Below are 16848 nucleotides of genomic sequence, written 5' to 3'. Positions count from 1 at the left end.
TGACCCTTACCCTGAATAAACAGTGACTCTGTACAGTTACAGTGAGTGACCCTTACCATGAATAAACAGTGACTCTGTACAGTTACACAGTGAGTGACCCTTACCCTGAATAAACAGTGACTCTGTACAGTTACAGTGAGTAACCCTTACCCTGAATAAACAGTGACTCTGTACAGTTACACAGTGAGTGACCCTTACCCTGAATAAACAGTGACTCTGTACAGTTACACAGTGAGTGACCCTTACCCTGAATAAACAGTGACTCTGTACAGTTAGTGAGTGACCCTTACCCTGAATAAACAGTGACTCTGTACAGTTACACAGTGAGTGACCCTTACCCTGAATAAACAGTGACTCTGTACAGTTACACAGTGAGTAACCCTTACCCTGAATAAACAGTGACTCTGTACAGTTACACAGCGAGTGACCCTTACCCTGAATAAACAGTGACTCTGTACAGTTACACAGTGAGTGACCCTTACCCTGAATAAACAGTGACTCTGTACAGTTAGTGAGTGACCCTTACCCTGAATAAACAGTGACTCTGTACAGTTACAGTGAGTGACCCTTACCCTGAATAAACAGTGACTCTGTACAGTTAGTGAGTGACCCTTACCCTGAATAAACAGTGACTCTGTACAGTTACACAGTGAGTGACCCTTACCCTGAATAAACAGTGACTCTGTACAGTTACAGTGAGTGACCCTTACCCTGAATAAACAGTGACTCTGTACAGTTACAGTGAGTGACACTTACCCTGAATAAACAGTGACTCTGTACAGTTACAGTGAGTGACCCTTACCCTGAATAAACAGTGACTCTGTACAGTTAGTGAGTGACCCTTACCCTGAATAAACAGTGACTCTGTACAGTTACAGTGAGTGACCCTTACCCTGAATAAACAGTGACTCTGTACAGTTACAGTGAGTGACCCTTACCCTGAATAAACAGTGACTCTGTACAGTTACAGTGAGTGACCCTTACCCTGAATAAACAGTGACTCTGTACAGTTACAGTGAGTGACCCTTACCCTGAATAAACAGTGACTCTGTACAGTTACACAGTGAGTGACCCTTACCCTGAATAAACAGTGACTCTGTACAGTTACAGTGAGTGACCCTTACCCTGAATAAACAGTGACTCTGTACAGTTACAGTGAGTGACACTTACCCTGAATAAACAGTGACTCTGTACAGTTACAGTGAGTGACCCTTACCCTGAATAAACAGTGACTCTGTACAGTTACAGTGAGTGACCCTTACCCTGAATAAACAGTGACTCTGTACAGTTACAGTGAGTGACCCTTACCCTGAATAAACAGTGGCCTAGAAATTCATTAAGCCGCTGCCAGCTTTGCGGCCAGTTACCGCCTAAAGAGGGCTTCTGCGCCAAAAATGAGTTTGCGCTGATATTCAGTGCAGCGGTATTGGCGGCGGTAGCCGTTAGCGCTGCGCCGGCACCGATGACGTCATCGGTGTGCGCAGTGCCCCAGTTCCGCCCCGAAACCGGCCCGATCCCCATATTTAGTAGCGGCCGCCTCCTCCGAAGCGGCCGCAAACAGCGACCAGAAAACGGGGCCGTGCTGTAGCCTTAGTGGGGCGCTTTAAAGGAGAAGGTGCGGCCGGCCGCTTTTTCGGCGGCCGCCTGCCCACACCTCCTTCCCCGGCCTCCTCCAACACCCCACCACCCCCCCCCCGCGGCATTGCTGGCTGCTTTCCGCGAACCCGGCACTTCTCCGTGGTGCCGGGCTCATTTGCCGGCACTCGCCAGCGGCGATCTCCCCGTTGCAGGCAGCTCCCCCTTAAGAGAAGGAGGAGGCCTGCAGTACCGCAGTCTGCCGCTCCGCAGCGGCTGGCGCAGCGGCGCCAAGAGCGCTGAAATTCAGTGCCAGCGCCCCAAGCGGAGGCGGGCAAACCCTGGTATAGCGCCCGGTTCTGAATTGGGGCGCAAACACTGAATATCTGACGATCGCTAATGGCTCCCCGCCCAGCGCTAACTTTTGGGCGCGAGCGAGCTGGCCGCCCCAAAGTGAATTTCTAGGCCTGTGACTCTGTACAGTTACACAGTGAGTGACCCTTACCCTGAATAAACCGTGACTCTGTACAGTTACACAGTGAGTGACCCTTACCCTGAATAAACCGTGACTCTGTACAGTTACACAGTGAGTGACACTTACCCCGAATAAACAGTGACTCTGTACAGTTACACAGTGAGTGACCCTTACCCTGAATAAACAGAGACTCTGTACAGTTACATTGAGTGACTCTTACCCTGAATAAACAGAGACTCTGTACAGTTACACAGTGAGTGACCCTTACCCTGAATAAACAGTGACTCTGTACAGTTACAGTGAGTGACCCTTACCCTGAATAAACAGTGACTCTGTACAGTTACAGTGAGTGACCCTTACCCTGAATAAACAGTGACTCTGTACAGTTACAGTGAGTGACCCTTACCCTGAATAAACAGTGACTCTGTACAGTTACAGTGAGTGACCCTTACCCTGAATAAACAGTGACTCTGTACAGTTAGTGAGTGACCCTTACCCTGAATAAACAGTGACTCTGTACAGTTACACAGTGAGTGACCCTTACCCTGAATAAACAGTGACTCTGTACAGTTACAGTGAGTGACCCTTACCCTGAATAAACAGTGACTCTGTACAGTTACAGTGAGTGACACTTACCCTGAATAAACAGTGACTCTGTACAGTTAGTGAGTGACCCTTACCCTGAATAAACAGTGACTCTGTACAGTTACAGTGAGTGACCCTTACCCTGAATAAACAGTGACTCTGTACAGTTACAGTGAGTGACCCTTACCCTGAATAAACAGTGACTCTGTACAGTTACAGTGAGTGACCCTTACCCTGAATAAACAGTGGCCTAGAAATTCATTAAGCCGCTGCCAGCTTTGCGGCCAGTTACCGCCTAAAGAGGGCTTCTGCGCCAAAAATGAGTTTGCGCTGATATTCAGTGCAGCGGTATTGGCGGCGGTAGCCGTTAGCGCTGCGCCGGCACCGATGACGTCATCGGTGTGCGCAGTGCCCCAGTTCCGCCCCGAAACCGGCCCGATTCCCATATTTAGTAGCGGCCGCCTCCTCCGAAGCGGCCGCAAACAGCGACCAGAAAACGGGGCCGTGCTGTAGCCTTAGTGGGGCGCTTTAAAGGAGAAGGTGCGGCCGGCCGCTTTTTCGGCGGCCGCCTGCCCACACCTCCTTCCCCGGCCTCCTCCAACACCCCACCACCCCCCCCCCCCGCGGCATTGCTGGCTGCTTTCCGCGAACCCGGCACTTCTCCGTGGTGCCGGGCTCATTTGCCGGCACTCGCCAGCGGCGATCTCCCCGTTGCAGGCAGCTCCCCCTTAAGAGAAGGAGGAGGCCTGCAGTACCGCAGTCTGCCGCTCCGCAGCGGCGCCAAGAGCGCTGAAATTCAGTGCCAGCGCCCCAAGCGGAGGCGGGCAAACCCTGGTATAGCGCCCGGTTCTGAATTGGGGCGCAAACACTGAATATCTGACGATCGCTAATGGCTCCCCGCCCAGCGCTAACTTTTGGGCGCGAGCGAGCTGGCCGCCCCAAAGTGAATTTCTAGGCCTGTGACTCTGTACAGTTACACAGTGAGTGACCCTTACCCTGAATAAACCGTGACTCTGTACAGTTACACAGTGAGTGACCCTTACCCTGAATAAACAGTGACTCTGTACAGTTACAGTGAGTGACACTTACCCCGAATAAACAGTGACTCTGTACAGTTACAGTGAGTGACCCTTACCCTGAATAAACAGTGACTCTGTACAGTTACACAGTGAGTGACCCTTACCCTGAATAAACCGTGACTCTGTACAGTTACACAGTGAGTGACCCTTACCCTGAATAAACCGTGACTCTGTACAGTTACACAGTGAGTGACACTTACCCCGAATAAACAGTGACTCTGTACAGTTACACAGTGAGTGACCCTTACCCTGAATAAACAGAGACTCTGTACAGTTACATTGAGTGACTCTTACCCTGAATAAACAGAGACTCTGTACAGTTACACAGTGAGTGACCCTTACCCTGAATAAACAGTGACTCTGTACAGTTACACAGTGAGTGACCCTTACCCTGAATAAACAGTGACTCTGTACAGTTACACAGTGAGTGACCCTTACCCTGAATAAACAGTGACTCTGTACAGTTACACAGTGAGTGACCCTTACCCTGAATAAACAGTGACTCTGTACAGTTACAGTGAGTGACCCTTACCCTGAATAAACAGTGACTCTGTACAGTTACAGTGAGTGACCCTTCCCGTGTACCCAGTTATGCTTCAGTTGTACAGAGCCTTGGTCAGGCCCCACCTGGAGTAACTGTGTTCAGTCCTGGGCCCCGCCCCTCAGGAAGGATATATTGGCCTCGGAGGGGGAGCAGCGCAGATTCACCAGAGTGATACCGGGGCTGAAAGGGTTAAATTATGAGGTCAGTTTGTGTAAACTTGGCTTGCATTCCCATGAATTTTGAAGATTTGAGGGGGTGATCTAATCGAGGTGTTTATAAGGATTCGATCGGGTAGATAGAGAAACTATTTCCTCTGGTGGGGGGAGTCCAGAACAAGGGGGCAGAACCTTAATAAATTAAATTTAAAATTAAATTAAAGCTCAGGGGTGATGTCAGGAAGCATTTTTCACACACAGGGCAGTGGAAATCTGGATTTCCTTCTTTCCCCCCCCCCCCCCCCAAAAAAAAAAGCTGTGTGCTGAGGGACAATTGAAAGTTTGAAGACTGAGATCGATCGTTTTATGTTGGGTAAGGGTATCGAGGAATATGGAGTTGAGATCCAGATCAGCCATGATCTGATTGAATGGTGGAACAGGCTGGAGGGGCTGAATGGCCTCCTGTTCTATGTTGGACTTACCTGGCTCAGTGTGGTGATTCTGAGCATTTCTGTGCTGAGGCATCTGAGATAATACTGCTGTCTTCCGAAGCTGAATTCTGGGAGCAATCAGTGAATGAATGAGTTTGAAAGTAGGGGGTGTTGAGAGTGCAGTTGTGTCAGGTTGGACCATGGTGTGACAACCCCAGCACGTGACTCTGTCGTCCAGTTCCCCCTCCTGAGGGTGGGGTAACGCTGAGTGACCATCCCTTTCAGCTGCTTGGCTCCCAGCATTCGTGGTAGATCTGGGCTCCGGCCTTTGACCTTTTGACCTTTTGGCTTCGCAGACCCGAGTGTTGGTGACGCACGGGATCAGCTTCCTGCCGCAGGTGGATCAGATCGTGGTGCTGGTGAACGGCAAGGTCTCCGAGATGGGCTCGTACCAGGAGCTGCAGGCCCAGAATGGAGCCTTCGCGGAGTTCCTGCGTAACTATGCGCAGCGAGACGATGTGGAGGAGGACGAGCCAACAGGTGCGAGGGCTTCAGGTCGGGGGGCATGGGTCACAGGCCACAGGAAGGTTGCCGTATGGTTACTATGGGCGCGATCTCAGTGTGTCATATTAATACTGCCCAGCACTTTAACAAAGCATTAACTTGTCCCGCCATCATTGAAGGTGATGGGACAAGTTGAGAAGGCTGTTAAAAAGCACACGGGATCCTTGGCTTTATTCATAGAGGCATAAGTACAAAAGCAAGGCAGTTAACCTAAACCTTTAGAAATCACTGGTTGGGCCTCAGCTGGAGGATTGTGGCTAATTCTGGGCACCGCACTTTAGGAAGGATGTAAAAGCCTTGGAGAGGGTGCAGAAGAGATTTACCAGAGAAGCTGGGATTGTTCTCCTTAGAGCAGAGAAGGTTAAGGGGAGATTTAATGGAGGTGTTCAAAATCATGAGGGGTTTTGATCGAGTAAATAAGGAGAAACTGTTTCCAGTGGCAGGAGGGTCGGTAACCAGAGGACACAGACTGAAGGTCATTGGCAAAAGAACCAGGGGGGAGATGAGGAGAATGTTTGTTTTTTACGCAGCGAGTTGTTGTGATCTGGAACGCGCTGCCTGAAAGGGCGGTGGAAGCAGATTCAATAGTAACTTTCAAAAGGGAATTGGATAAATAGTTGAATAGAAGAAAATTGCAGGGCAAGGGGGGTGGAGTGAGGCTAATTGGAGAGCTCGTTCAAAGGATCGGCACAGGCACGATGGGCCGAATGGCCTCCTCCTGCGCTGTAAGATTCTGTGATTAAACGGGGGCAACAGCTGATCAAAAGCAGTCGAGAAAGGAACTTGATCCAGACTCTGAATCACAGCGTGGGCTCGACTCCAGTGAAGAGCTGGGGGTGGGGAATCTTCCAAAATCAACTGGAAGGTTTGGTCTGGATAACATGAAGGCAGTGAGGCGGAGGATTTTGTTTACGACAGTCCCGCCTTGTCATGCTGTCGCTGGGAGCAGACAGTCAGGAAGCAGGCGGCTTCAAGTTTCTGCTCTCGCCCGGGTTATAACATTATTCACTTTGTGCCCTTCTCCTTTTCCCCCGCCTCTCTCTCTCTCACCCCCTCCCCATGCTGCAGACCAGCCTCAGGATAATGAAGGTTTGTGACTCTGCTTCCTAATTCATTTTTCGGTCCAAGTTGCTGCACACACTGGCCGGGCGGGGCCCTGCCCTCTGAACGAGTCTGGCGTTGGCACCCATGAGGCCTGACTCCTGTCACACCAACACTGTTATTTTCACACTTGCGTTTCGAGGTAGTTTTCGGACTCTCGTGTCCCTCGGCGGAGAGGCTCACTGACCCAGGACCCAGGTTACGAACCCTGGTGAGCACATGGCGTGGGGGCGGGGCTGGGTTCATGGTGCCTCCTCCCACTGGGTGAGACTCCCCACCGAGAGCACAAAGTTGGAAAATTAAAGCCCTTTCGCCAGAGGGTAAAGGGCAAGTCGTGTAGCAACAATGAAAACCGCTCGCTAAACGCTGACTGCTCGACAATGCTGAGCTGCGGTAAATCAGTGAGGAGGAGGAGGGGGGGCGGGGGAATCGAAGGAATTTACAACTGGGCTGTTTCTATAACGGCCGGGCGGTCAGAGAACCTCACCTCAGCAACAGCCCGTGTGTTCCGAGGCAGGTCAGGGCGGGGGGGGGGGATTAGAAATGTAAAACCCTTGCATGAGGGTGTTGCTTTTAAAGGAGGTCACTTAACACGAAGCATTAGTCGGGGAGTTCTCTCTCTCTCTCTCTCTCTCGAGCCACGTGGAGGCCAGGCTGGCTCTGCATTTGCTTCTCTGCAGTGCGCTCCTGTTGGTTTGTGTTTCAGTGACGGGCGGACTGACTAGCGGGTTCCCCAGCGAGTGTCCTCTGACCCGAAGCCTGCCCCTGGACTAGTGACTCTCCCACCGTCCCGTCCCATTCAAAATCAACACGTGGCACAACTGTTCATAGAAAAATATAAAATGCACGCTCTTAATTCAACTGGGAAACCAGCCAGTCCGCTAACAGCAAAGCGACCCTCCAAGTGGGTTTCCCCAGGGCCGATGTTACTGGATTCTGGGTGGGCTGTGCTGTGTCTTCAGAGTGTTGACCCACTTACACAGGGGCATGTGGCCTGATTCTCCGCTCTTGTGACTAATCCCCCTTCCTCGTCACTCCACAGTGCTTGATGAAGATGAGGAGTTTCTCGGGGAGGATGCCCTCAGTAACCACGCCGACTTGAGCGACAGTGAGCCCTCAGCAGCAGAGGCGCGGAAACTGTTCATGAGGTGAGTGTCCCAGCTCAGTCCCGCACCATCGATCGACTCTCGGCTGCACAGATCGCAAATGTCTGGAGACTCTTAAAACTGGCACACCAGCACCCCCTGGTGGCTCAGTGGATGCATGGGCCGATAGGTGTGATATTGAGTCTCTCAGATCAGGAAGATCCCAGTTATTTGCTGTTTGATGCTGTTCTGTGATTTTTTTTTTTTTTCGATCATGGGATGTGGGCGTCGCTGGCAAGGCCGGCATTAATTGCCCTCGAAGGTGGTGGTGAGCCGCCTTCCTGAACCGCTGCAGTCCGTGTGGTGAAGGTGCTCCCACAGTGCTGTTAGGGAGGGAGTTTCAGGATTTTGACCCAGCGACGATGAAGGATCGGCGATATACTTCTAAGTCAGGATGGTGTGTGACTTGGCGGGGAACTTGGAGGTGGCGGTGTTCCCATGCACCTGCTGCCCTTGTCCTTCTAGGTGGAAGAGGTGGCGGGTTTGGGAGATGCTGCCGAAGAAGCCTTGGCGAGTTGCTGCAGTGCATCTTGTAGATGGTACACACTGCAGCCACGGTGCGCCGGTGGTGGAGGGAGTGGATGTTGAAGGTGGTGGATGGGATGCCGATCAAGCGGGCTGCTTTGTCCTGGATGGTGTCGAGCGTCTTGTGTTGTGTTGTTGGAGCTGCACTCATCCAGGCAAGTGGAGAGTATTCCTTACTTGTGCCTTAGTCCATACTCAAGTAGGGGAGTCAGGAGGGGTAGCTACAATTTCCCAGTGGCAGCAGCTGGTGAGCGGCCACGTACCTTAGGGGGAACATAGCCTCAGACAGTGCTGCGCTCCCTCAGTACTGCCCCTCCGACAGTGCTGCGCTCCCTCAGTACTGCCCCTCCGACAGTGCGGCGCTCCCTCAGTACTGCCCCTCCGACAGTGCTGCGCTCCCTCAGTACTGCCCCTCCGACAGTGCTGCGCTCCCTCAGTACTGCCCCTCCGACAGTGCTGCGCTCCCTCAGTACTGCCCCTCTGACAGTGCGGCGCTCCCTCAGTACTGCCCCTCCGACAGTGCTGCACTCCCTCAGTACTGCCCCTCCGACAGTGCGGCGCTCCCTCAGTACTGCCCCTCCGACAGTGCGGCGCTCCCTCAGTACTGCCCCTCCGACAGTGCGGCGCTCCCTCAGTACTGCCCCTCCGACAGTGCGGCGCTCCCTCAGTACTGCCCCTCCGACAGTGCGGCGCTCCCTCAGTACTGCCCCTCCGACAGTGCGGCGCTCCCTCAGTACTGCCCCTCCGACAGTGCGGCGCTCCCTCAGTACTGCCCCTCCGACAGTGCTGCGCTCCCTCAGTACTGCCCCTCCGACAGTGCGGCGCTCCCTCAGTACTGCCCCTCCGACAGTGCTGCGCTCCCTCAGTACTGCCCCTCCGACAGTGCGGCGCTCCCTCAGTACTGCCCCTCCGACAGTGCCGCGCTCCCTCAGTACTGCCCCTCCGACAGTGCCGCGCTCCCTCAGTACTGCCCCTCCGACAGTGCGGCGCTCCCTCAGTACTGCCCCTCCGACAGTGCTGCGCTCCCTCAGTACTGCCCCTCCGACAGTGCTGCGCTCCCTCAGTACTGCCCCTCCGACAGTGCGGCGCTCCCTCAGTACTGCCCCTCCGACAGTGCGGCGCTCCCTCCGTACTGCCCCTCCGACAGTGCGGCGCTCCCTCAGTACTGCCCCTCCGACAGTGCGGCGCTCCCTCCGTACTGCCCCTCCGACAGTGCGGCGCTCCCTCCGTACTGCCCCTCCGACAGTGCGGCGCTCCCTCCGTACTGCCCCTCCGACAGTGCGGCGCTCCCTCAGTACTGCCCCTCCGACAGTGCGGCGCTCCCTCCGTACTGCCCCTCCGACAGTGCGGCGCTCCCTCCGTACTGCCCCTCCGACAGTGCGGCGCTCCCTCAGTACTGCCCCTCCGACAGTGCGGCGCTCCCTCAGTACTGCATTGAGTATCCGCCTAGATTATGGACTCTCATTCCTGGAGTGGGACTTGAACCCGCGATCTTCTGACTGATGTGAGTGTGCCACGGCTGAGTGGGTAGCACAGGGCACACTACAAAATACCATTTCCGTGGGACGCTGAGGTCTGTGCCGTTGTCCCGTCCCCATACTCATTAATTCAATTGTTCTCTTCTTGGGCAACTGACTGTTTCCTAATCCTCGTTGCTCTTCCTCCGTTATCAGACAAATCAGTGTGATCTCTTCTGACGGAGAGGCATCCACATGGAAATCCACGAGGAAGCGTCTGAGTGAGAAGAAGAAGGCGGGCAAAAGTCATCCGCAAACGATGCCTGAATCGAAGAGGCTGATCCAGGCCGAGACAGCAGAAACCGGGCGGGTAAGCACGCACCGCGCAGACCGCCCTGCCTCCTCTCGCTCTCGGCTGTGTTCACCTGCCACCCTCGGCAATGCAGGACCTGGAGCTTAGCAGCTAGGTGTGAACACTCGGCACATCCCACAGGAGCTTCCTCCTTACCTGTGGGTAATTGCCTGGCCTCCACCCACCGGCTCTGAGACGCTCCACACATTCATTCTTGGGATGTGGGTGTCGCTGGCAAGGCCAGCATTTATTGCCCACCCCTTGTTGCCCTGGATAAAACTGAGATACGTGTTGAGCCATTTCAGAGGGCAGTTAAGAGTCGACCACATTGCTGTGGGCCTGGAGTCACATATAGGCCAGACCGGGTAAGGACGGCAGATTTCCTTCCCTAAAGGACATGAGGGAACCAGCTGGGTTTGTACGACAATCCGACAGCTTCATGGTCACTTTTACTGAGACCAGCTTTTTATTTCCAGATTTTTAACAACTGAATTCAAATTCTCAAACTGCCACTGAGATTTGAACGCGCGTTCTCTGGATTATTTGTCCAGTAACAGAACCACGACACTATTGTACCTGATATTTATAATAAGGAGCTGAGGGCATATGCCAGGTTTTATTTGTTTTATTCATTCATGGGATGTGGGCGTCGCTGGCGAGGCCCGGCATTTATTGCCCATCCCTAATTGCCCTCGAGAAGGTGGTGGTGAGCCGCCTTCTTGAACCGCTGCTGTCCGCATGGTGAAGGTGCTCCCACAGTGCTGTTAGGGAGGGAGTTCCAGGACTCTGATCCAGCGACGATGAAGGATCGTCCAATATATTTCCAAGTCAGGATGATATGTGACTTGGTGGGGAACTTGGAGGTGGTGGTGTTCTCGTGCGCCTGCTTCCCTTGTCCTTCTAGGTGGAAGCGGTCTCGGGTTTGGGAGGTGCTGCCGAAGGAGCAGTCGAGCAAACTGTATCGGCAGCGAGGGTGATTAATCCTGGGCGCAGCAACAGGACACAGAATGTACAGCACAGAAACAGGACATTCGACCCAACTGGTCTATGCAGAGTAGCGAGGGCACAGAATGTACTCTGGGTGGGGGACTTCAATGTCCATCACCAAGAGTGGCTCCGTAGCACCACTACTGACCGAGCTGGCCGAGTCCTGAAGGACATAATTGCCAGTCTCGGCCTGCGACCATTAAACAACTAACGGGAGGGGGAGGCTCCATGAATATCCCCATCCTTAATGATGGTGGAGCCCAGCACGTGAGTGCAAAAGACAAAGCTGAAGCGTTTGCAACCATCTTCGGCCAGAAATGCCGAGTGGATGATCCATATCGGCCTCCTCCTGAGGTCCCCACCTTCACAGAAGCCAGTCTTCAGCAAATTCGATTCACTCCACGTGATATGAAGAAACGACTGAGTGCACTGGATACAGCAAAGGCTATGGGCCCCGACAACATCCCGGCTATCGTGCTGAAGACTTGTGCTCCAGAACTAGCTGCGCCTCTAGCTAAGCTGTTCCAGTACAGCTACAACACTGGCATCTATCTGACAATGTGGAAAACTGCCCAGGTATGTCCTGTCCACAAAAAGCAGAATAAATCCAATCCAGCCAATTACCGCCCCATCAGTCTACTCTCAATCATCAGCAAAGTGATGGAAGGTGTCATCGACAGTGCTATCAAGCAGCACTTACTCACCAATAACCTGCTCACTGATGCCCAGTTTGGGTTCCGCCAAGACCACTCGGCTCCCGACCTCATTACAGCCTTGGTCCAAACATGGACAAAGGAGCTGAATTCCAGAGATGAGGTGAGAGTGACTGCCCTTGACATCAAGGCGCAGCATTTGACCGAATCTGGCATCAAGGAGCCCTAGTAAAACTGAAGTCAATGGGAATCGGGGGGGAAAATTCTCCACTGGCTGGAGTTAAACCTAGCACAAAGGAAGATGGTTGTGGTGGTTGAAGGTCAATCATCACAGCCCCAGGACATCGCTGCAGGAGTTCCTCAGGGCAGTGTCCTAGGCCCAACCATCTTCAGCTGCTTCATCAATGACCTTCCCTCCAACATAAGGTCAGAAATGGGGATGTTCGCTGATGACTGCAGTGTTCAGTGCCATTCACAACTCCTCAGATAATGAAAGCAGTCCATGCCTGCATGCAACAAGACCTGGACAACGTTCAGGCTTGGGCTGGTAAGTGGCAGGTAACATTTGCACCACAGAAGCGCCAGTCAATGACCATCTCCAACAAGCGAGAGTCTAACCATCGCCCCATGACATTCAATGGCATTACCATTGCCGAATCCCCCACCATCAACATCCTGGGGGTCACCATTGACCAGAAACTTAACTGGACCAGCCTCATAAATACTGTGGCAACGAGCAGGTCAGAGGCTGGGTATTCTGCGGCGAGTGTCTCACCTCCTGACTCTGCAAAGCCTTTCCACCATCTACAAGGCACAAGTCAGGAGTGTGATGGAATACTCTCCACTTGCCTGGATGAGTGCAGCTCCAACAACACTCAAGAAGCTCGACACCATCCAGGACAAAGCAGCCCGCTTGATTGGCATCCCATCCACCACCTTAAACATTCACTCCCTCCACCACCGGCGCACCGTGGCTGCAGTGTGTACCATCTACAAGATGCTCTGCAGCAACTCGCCAAGGCTTCTTTGGCAGCACCTCCCGAACCCATGACCTCTTCCACCTAGAAGGACAAGGGCAGCAGGCGCATGGGAACACCACCACCTCCAAGTTCCCCTCCAAGTCACACACCATCCTGACTTGGAAATGTATCGCTGATCCTTCATCATCGCTGGGTCAAAATCCTGGAACTCCCTCCCTAACAGCACTGTGGGAGCACCTTCACCACACGGACTGCAGCGGTTCAAGAAGGCAGCTCACCACCACCTTCTCAAGGGCAATTAGGGATGGGCAATAAATGCTGGGCTTGCCAGCGACGCCCACACGAGCCTACTCTTCATCTCCCTCGATCAGCATAACCTTAGCGGAGGTTGGAAGCATGGAGCAATGTAAGGAGTGAGCTGCACTCCGGCACAGCACTGTGGGGATTGTTGGGATACTGGTTTCTGGAAGAGCCTGATCTTGGTGGTGCTGTCGGGGGGGCGGGAGAGGGAACCGGGGCTTGTGCACAGACGAGAGGAATTGTCCCAAAGAACGGTGGGTAACTGAGCCTGTGTTTCAACGGCAGGTTAAATTGACCGTGTTCTGGCAATACCTGAAAGCAGTCGGCCCCTTCATCTCCGTGGTGATCTGCTTCCTCTACTGCTGCCAGAACGCCGCGGCAATCGGCGCCAACTTCTGGCTCAGCGCCTGGACCAACGACCCCGTCGTTAATGGGACTCAGCATCAGACGAACATGCGGGTAGGGGTGTACGCAGCACTTGGCTTCACGCAAGGTAAGGCTCCTTCCTGCAGCCCGATACACAGCCCCGCGGAGGGGGAGGAGGGAGGAAGCTCATCGCTGCTCGTCACCTAGGCGGGGCTGGGATGGTCGGAACCAATCGGGACTCTGCCGTCTGATCTGATTGGCGGCTGTCGAGGAATAATTTAATCATCCAGTAATTAAAGGGGGGGAGGTCCTCGCACTGATCTGGGAATATCTCTAGGCCTCCGTGCTGGGGGCGGGGGCAAGGTTTGGGGCTGGAGCGTTATGCTGCGAACCTCAGCGTTTGTGAATCTGACCACTGCAGATGTTTATTCCAGTTCCCAAACGTGTTTAAATAAATTGTGATTTCTTTAGCAATTTTTCCTTGATTTCTAGGCAAGGGGTCAGTGAGTCACTGAGCTGCAGGGAGTGACACCCCGGGGATTGACCCCCCCCCTCGAGTGTGACCCCCGGGGATTGACCCCCTCGAGTGTGACCCCCGGGGATTGAAGCCCTCTCGAGTGTGACCCCCCAGGGATTGACCCCCTCTCGAGTGTGACCCCCGGGGAGTGACCCCCGGGGATTGACCCCCCCTCTCGAGTGTGACCCCCAAGGATTGACCCCCCTCTCGAGTGTGACCCCTGGGGATTGACCCCCCTCTCGAGTGTGACCCCCCCGGGGATTGACCCCCCTCTCGAGTGTGACCCCCAGGGATTGACCCCCCTCTCGAGTGTGATTCCCCCGGGGATTGACCCCCCCCCCCCTCGAGTGTGATCCCCCGGGGATTGACCCCCTAGCGAGTGTGTCCCCCGGGGATTGACCCCCTAGCGAGTGTGTCCCCCCGGGGATTGACCCCCTCTCGAGTGTGAACCCCGGGGATTGACCCCCCTCTCGAGTGTGACCCCCGGGGATTGACTCCTTCAAGGTTCACTTACCTAATTGGTTGACTGACGTCGTCAACACCTGCAGGAAGGGCAAATTGACCCCATGGTGAGGTTTGCCGGGGGGTGGGGGCGGGGTTGCCGGGGTGGGGGCTGGTTTGTCTGTTGCCGGGGAGGGGGACGGGGTTGCCGGGGAGGGGTTGCTGGCGGCAGGGGGACTGGTCTGTGTGCTAACCTCCATTCTGGAACTGCATTGTGTTTCCATCGCAGGGGTCGTAGTTATGATCTCCTCCTTCACACTGGCGCTCGGCGGCCTGGGGGCTGCCCGGCAGCTCCACGCACGGCTCCTGGACAACAAGTTACACACACCACAGGCATTCTTTGACACCACACCCATCGGGCGCATCATCAATCGCTTTGGCAAGGACGTTCACGTGATTGATGAAGTCATTCCGCTGACATTCCAGATGTTCCTCTCAACGTTTTTCAACTCCGTGTCCACCATGATAGTAATAATGGCCAGCACCCCGTGGTTCACTCTGCTGATCGTGCCACTGCTCTTTGTGTACTTCTTTGTACAGGTATCTCCCCCTCCACTTTCTCATGGACATGCTGCGATGCAAAGGATGATGGCAAGGGGCAGTCACACTCTTTCAGTAGAGGGAGCCTCACTGTCAGAACGTCACTTAAAGTGACCACAAATTCCAATTTGATATGACAAACCCTCCTCCCAATTCTGGGGAGTGAGGAAGCTGGATTAACATCAGTAGAGATACAGTCAGTAACGCAGGGCGCTGGGGGAGAGGGGTTACTGAGTGACAGCGTGAGGGAGCTGGATTAACATCAGTAGAGATACAGTCAGTGACCCGACTGTTGTGATCACCTTTCTCCTAAAAATCTGCCTCGGTGATGTGACTGTCTGACACTGGGGCTCCCTCGTGTTTCGCTGTCAGTGTTTGTGTATCGGCTTCTCTCCACTCTCCTCTGCCAACCCAAGGCCCTCGGTGTGGTCTGCGAGTGACCATCACTCATCAGCTGTGAAGTAACTCTGCTGAAAGTGCGAGGCCGCGGAATGAGCGTGTCTCACACTTTTTGTCGTTGCTTTTGTCTGTCGGTGTAACACATTGAGAGGCAGCCTGACACTTCCCTCAGCCTGGCTGTACCCCGACACTGAACCCCACTCTCTGCTGTGTGTCTGACAGGTGTGCTCGGTGTATCAGCACCCGATGTCAGGAACGGCACAGCACAAGCCCTGTAATGCACGTGATGTTTGGCTCAGTCACACTCGGAGCGAGTGTGGGTTGGGGAATTTGTGCCAGTGCTGTGACGCTTGTCCCCTGCCCACGCACTCCTTTTATGCCGGATCCTAGGAGGTAAGTCTGGGATAGAACGGGGCCATGTAGATCTGACTGCCCCAGGTCGAATTCCCCCACCCTGTAACAAGTGGATGATGGCCGTGTGTGTCACTGATGGCCAGAAACCGGCTCCAGAAGCTGCCACTTGTACACTGCATTTTATGTTGTTTAATGCACTGTATTAACATGGCGGGTCAAGGTAACCCCCATTCACCCAGTGGCACTGTCAGTGCGGGTGAGGGCGTTGCCTCGCGTACCTGCCCAGTCCCATCACTAACTCCATGGAGGACAGAATGTGGCGAGTCGCAGACTGTCTGCGTGAGAGGGCCGCGTTGGTTCCCCTTGTCCCGCCCACACACTGTGCTGCCCCGCAGCCCCTCCACCGATCTCCACTGGTCAGTTCCATGGAAAGCCTGAGCATCAGTCACCCTCTTGCCTTGGCGGGGGGCCGTGCATGGCCTGGGGGGCCGAAGGGGGAATCATTAGACCAAGACTCCTCGGCATTCAGCTCCCGGGCCGTGTTGCAGAGAGTGGCGCGAGTGGAGAGTGTGAAGGATGGTGCGTTTGCCGCGATTTGTTAGCGCACTGTTTGGGACTCTGGGCAGGGCAGGGTACTGCACCATGTCTGATGCACTGATCATTTACCGACACAAACGGCACCAACTAATCTAATACGATGGGGATTCTTCAAACACATTCTGCTTTAACCTGTTAGCCTGACCACGAACAGTCAGTCAGTCAGTCTCACTCTCTCTCTCTGTCGCTCCCGCTCCCTCGCTTGCTCGCTCCCTCCCTCCCTCCCTCGCTCCATCTCTCTCTCTCTCTCTCTCTCTCTCCCTCGTCACACACACACTCACTCTCTCTCTCTCTCTCTCTCTCTCTCTCCCTCGTCACACACAATGCTGACGGTATCCAGGATGGGTGATTGTTTAAAACCACCTCAGTTGGGAACGTGTTTTGTGAAGTAAATCAATCCTCAGCAAACCCTTTACGTTCTGACAGCTGGGGAACTGTGCTCAGTCTCTCTCCGAGGGGAGTTCGAACCTGGACCCTCACTAACTCCTGTGTGGTTAGTGGCATTCCGACATTCGGTGAACTAAAGAAAAATTCCAGGGAAGTTTGAAGATTTTAGCGACCCTGGATCTGTAAATGTTAAAATTACTCGTCCGAACTTAAAAAGTTTGCTGTCGGTGAGTTAGATGGGGTTTATTCTGTGAACGAATACCAAACCTCCTTTGCACG

At 54.0% G+C, this 16848-nt stretch overlaps 1 protein-coding gene across 2 annotated transcripts in view; it reads left to right on the top strand.

Annotated features, from left to right (window-relative positions):
- Positions 1-16848, top strand: part of abcc3 (ATP-binding cassette, sub-family C (CFTR/MRP), member 3) — a 108285-nt gene that overhangs the window by 66229 nt on the left and 25208 nt on the right. For both annotated transcript variants that reach the window (XM_085964017.1, XM_085964016.1), the window contains 5 exons: positions 5201-5384; positions 7552-7657; positions 9853-10006; positions 13194-13401; positions 14522-14832. In XM_085964017.1, the coding sequence (XP_085820143.1) occupies positions 5201-5384; positions 7552-7657; positions 9853-10006; positions 13194-13401; positions 14522-14832 (963 nt within the window). The remainder of the gene's footprint in view (positions 1-5200; positions 5385-7551; positions 7658-9852; positions 10007-13193; positions 13402-14521; positions 14833-16848) is intronic.

Source organism: Somniosus microcephalus, chromosome 21 (assembly GCF_052327205.1).
Source record: "Somniosus microcephalus isolate GS21.2 chromosome 21, FLI_Smic_1.0, whole genome shotgun sequence".
Lineage (NCBI taxonomy): Eukaryota > Metazoa > Chordata > Chondrichthyes > Squaliformes > Somniosidae > Somniosus > Somniosus microcephalus.
This window is presented reverse-complemented; position numbering and strand designations above follow the sequence as displayed.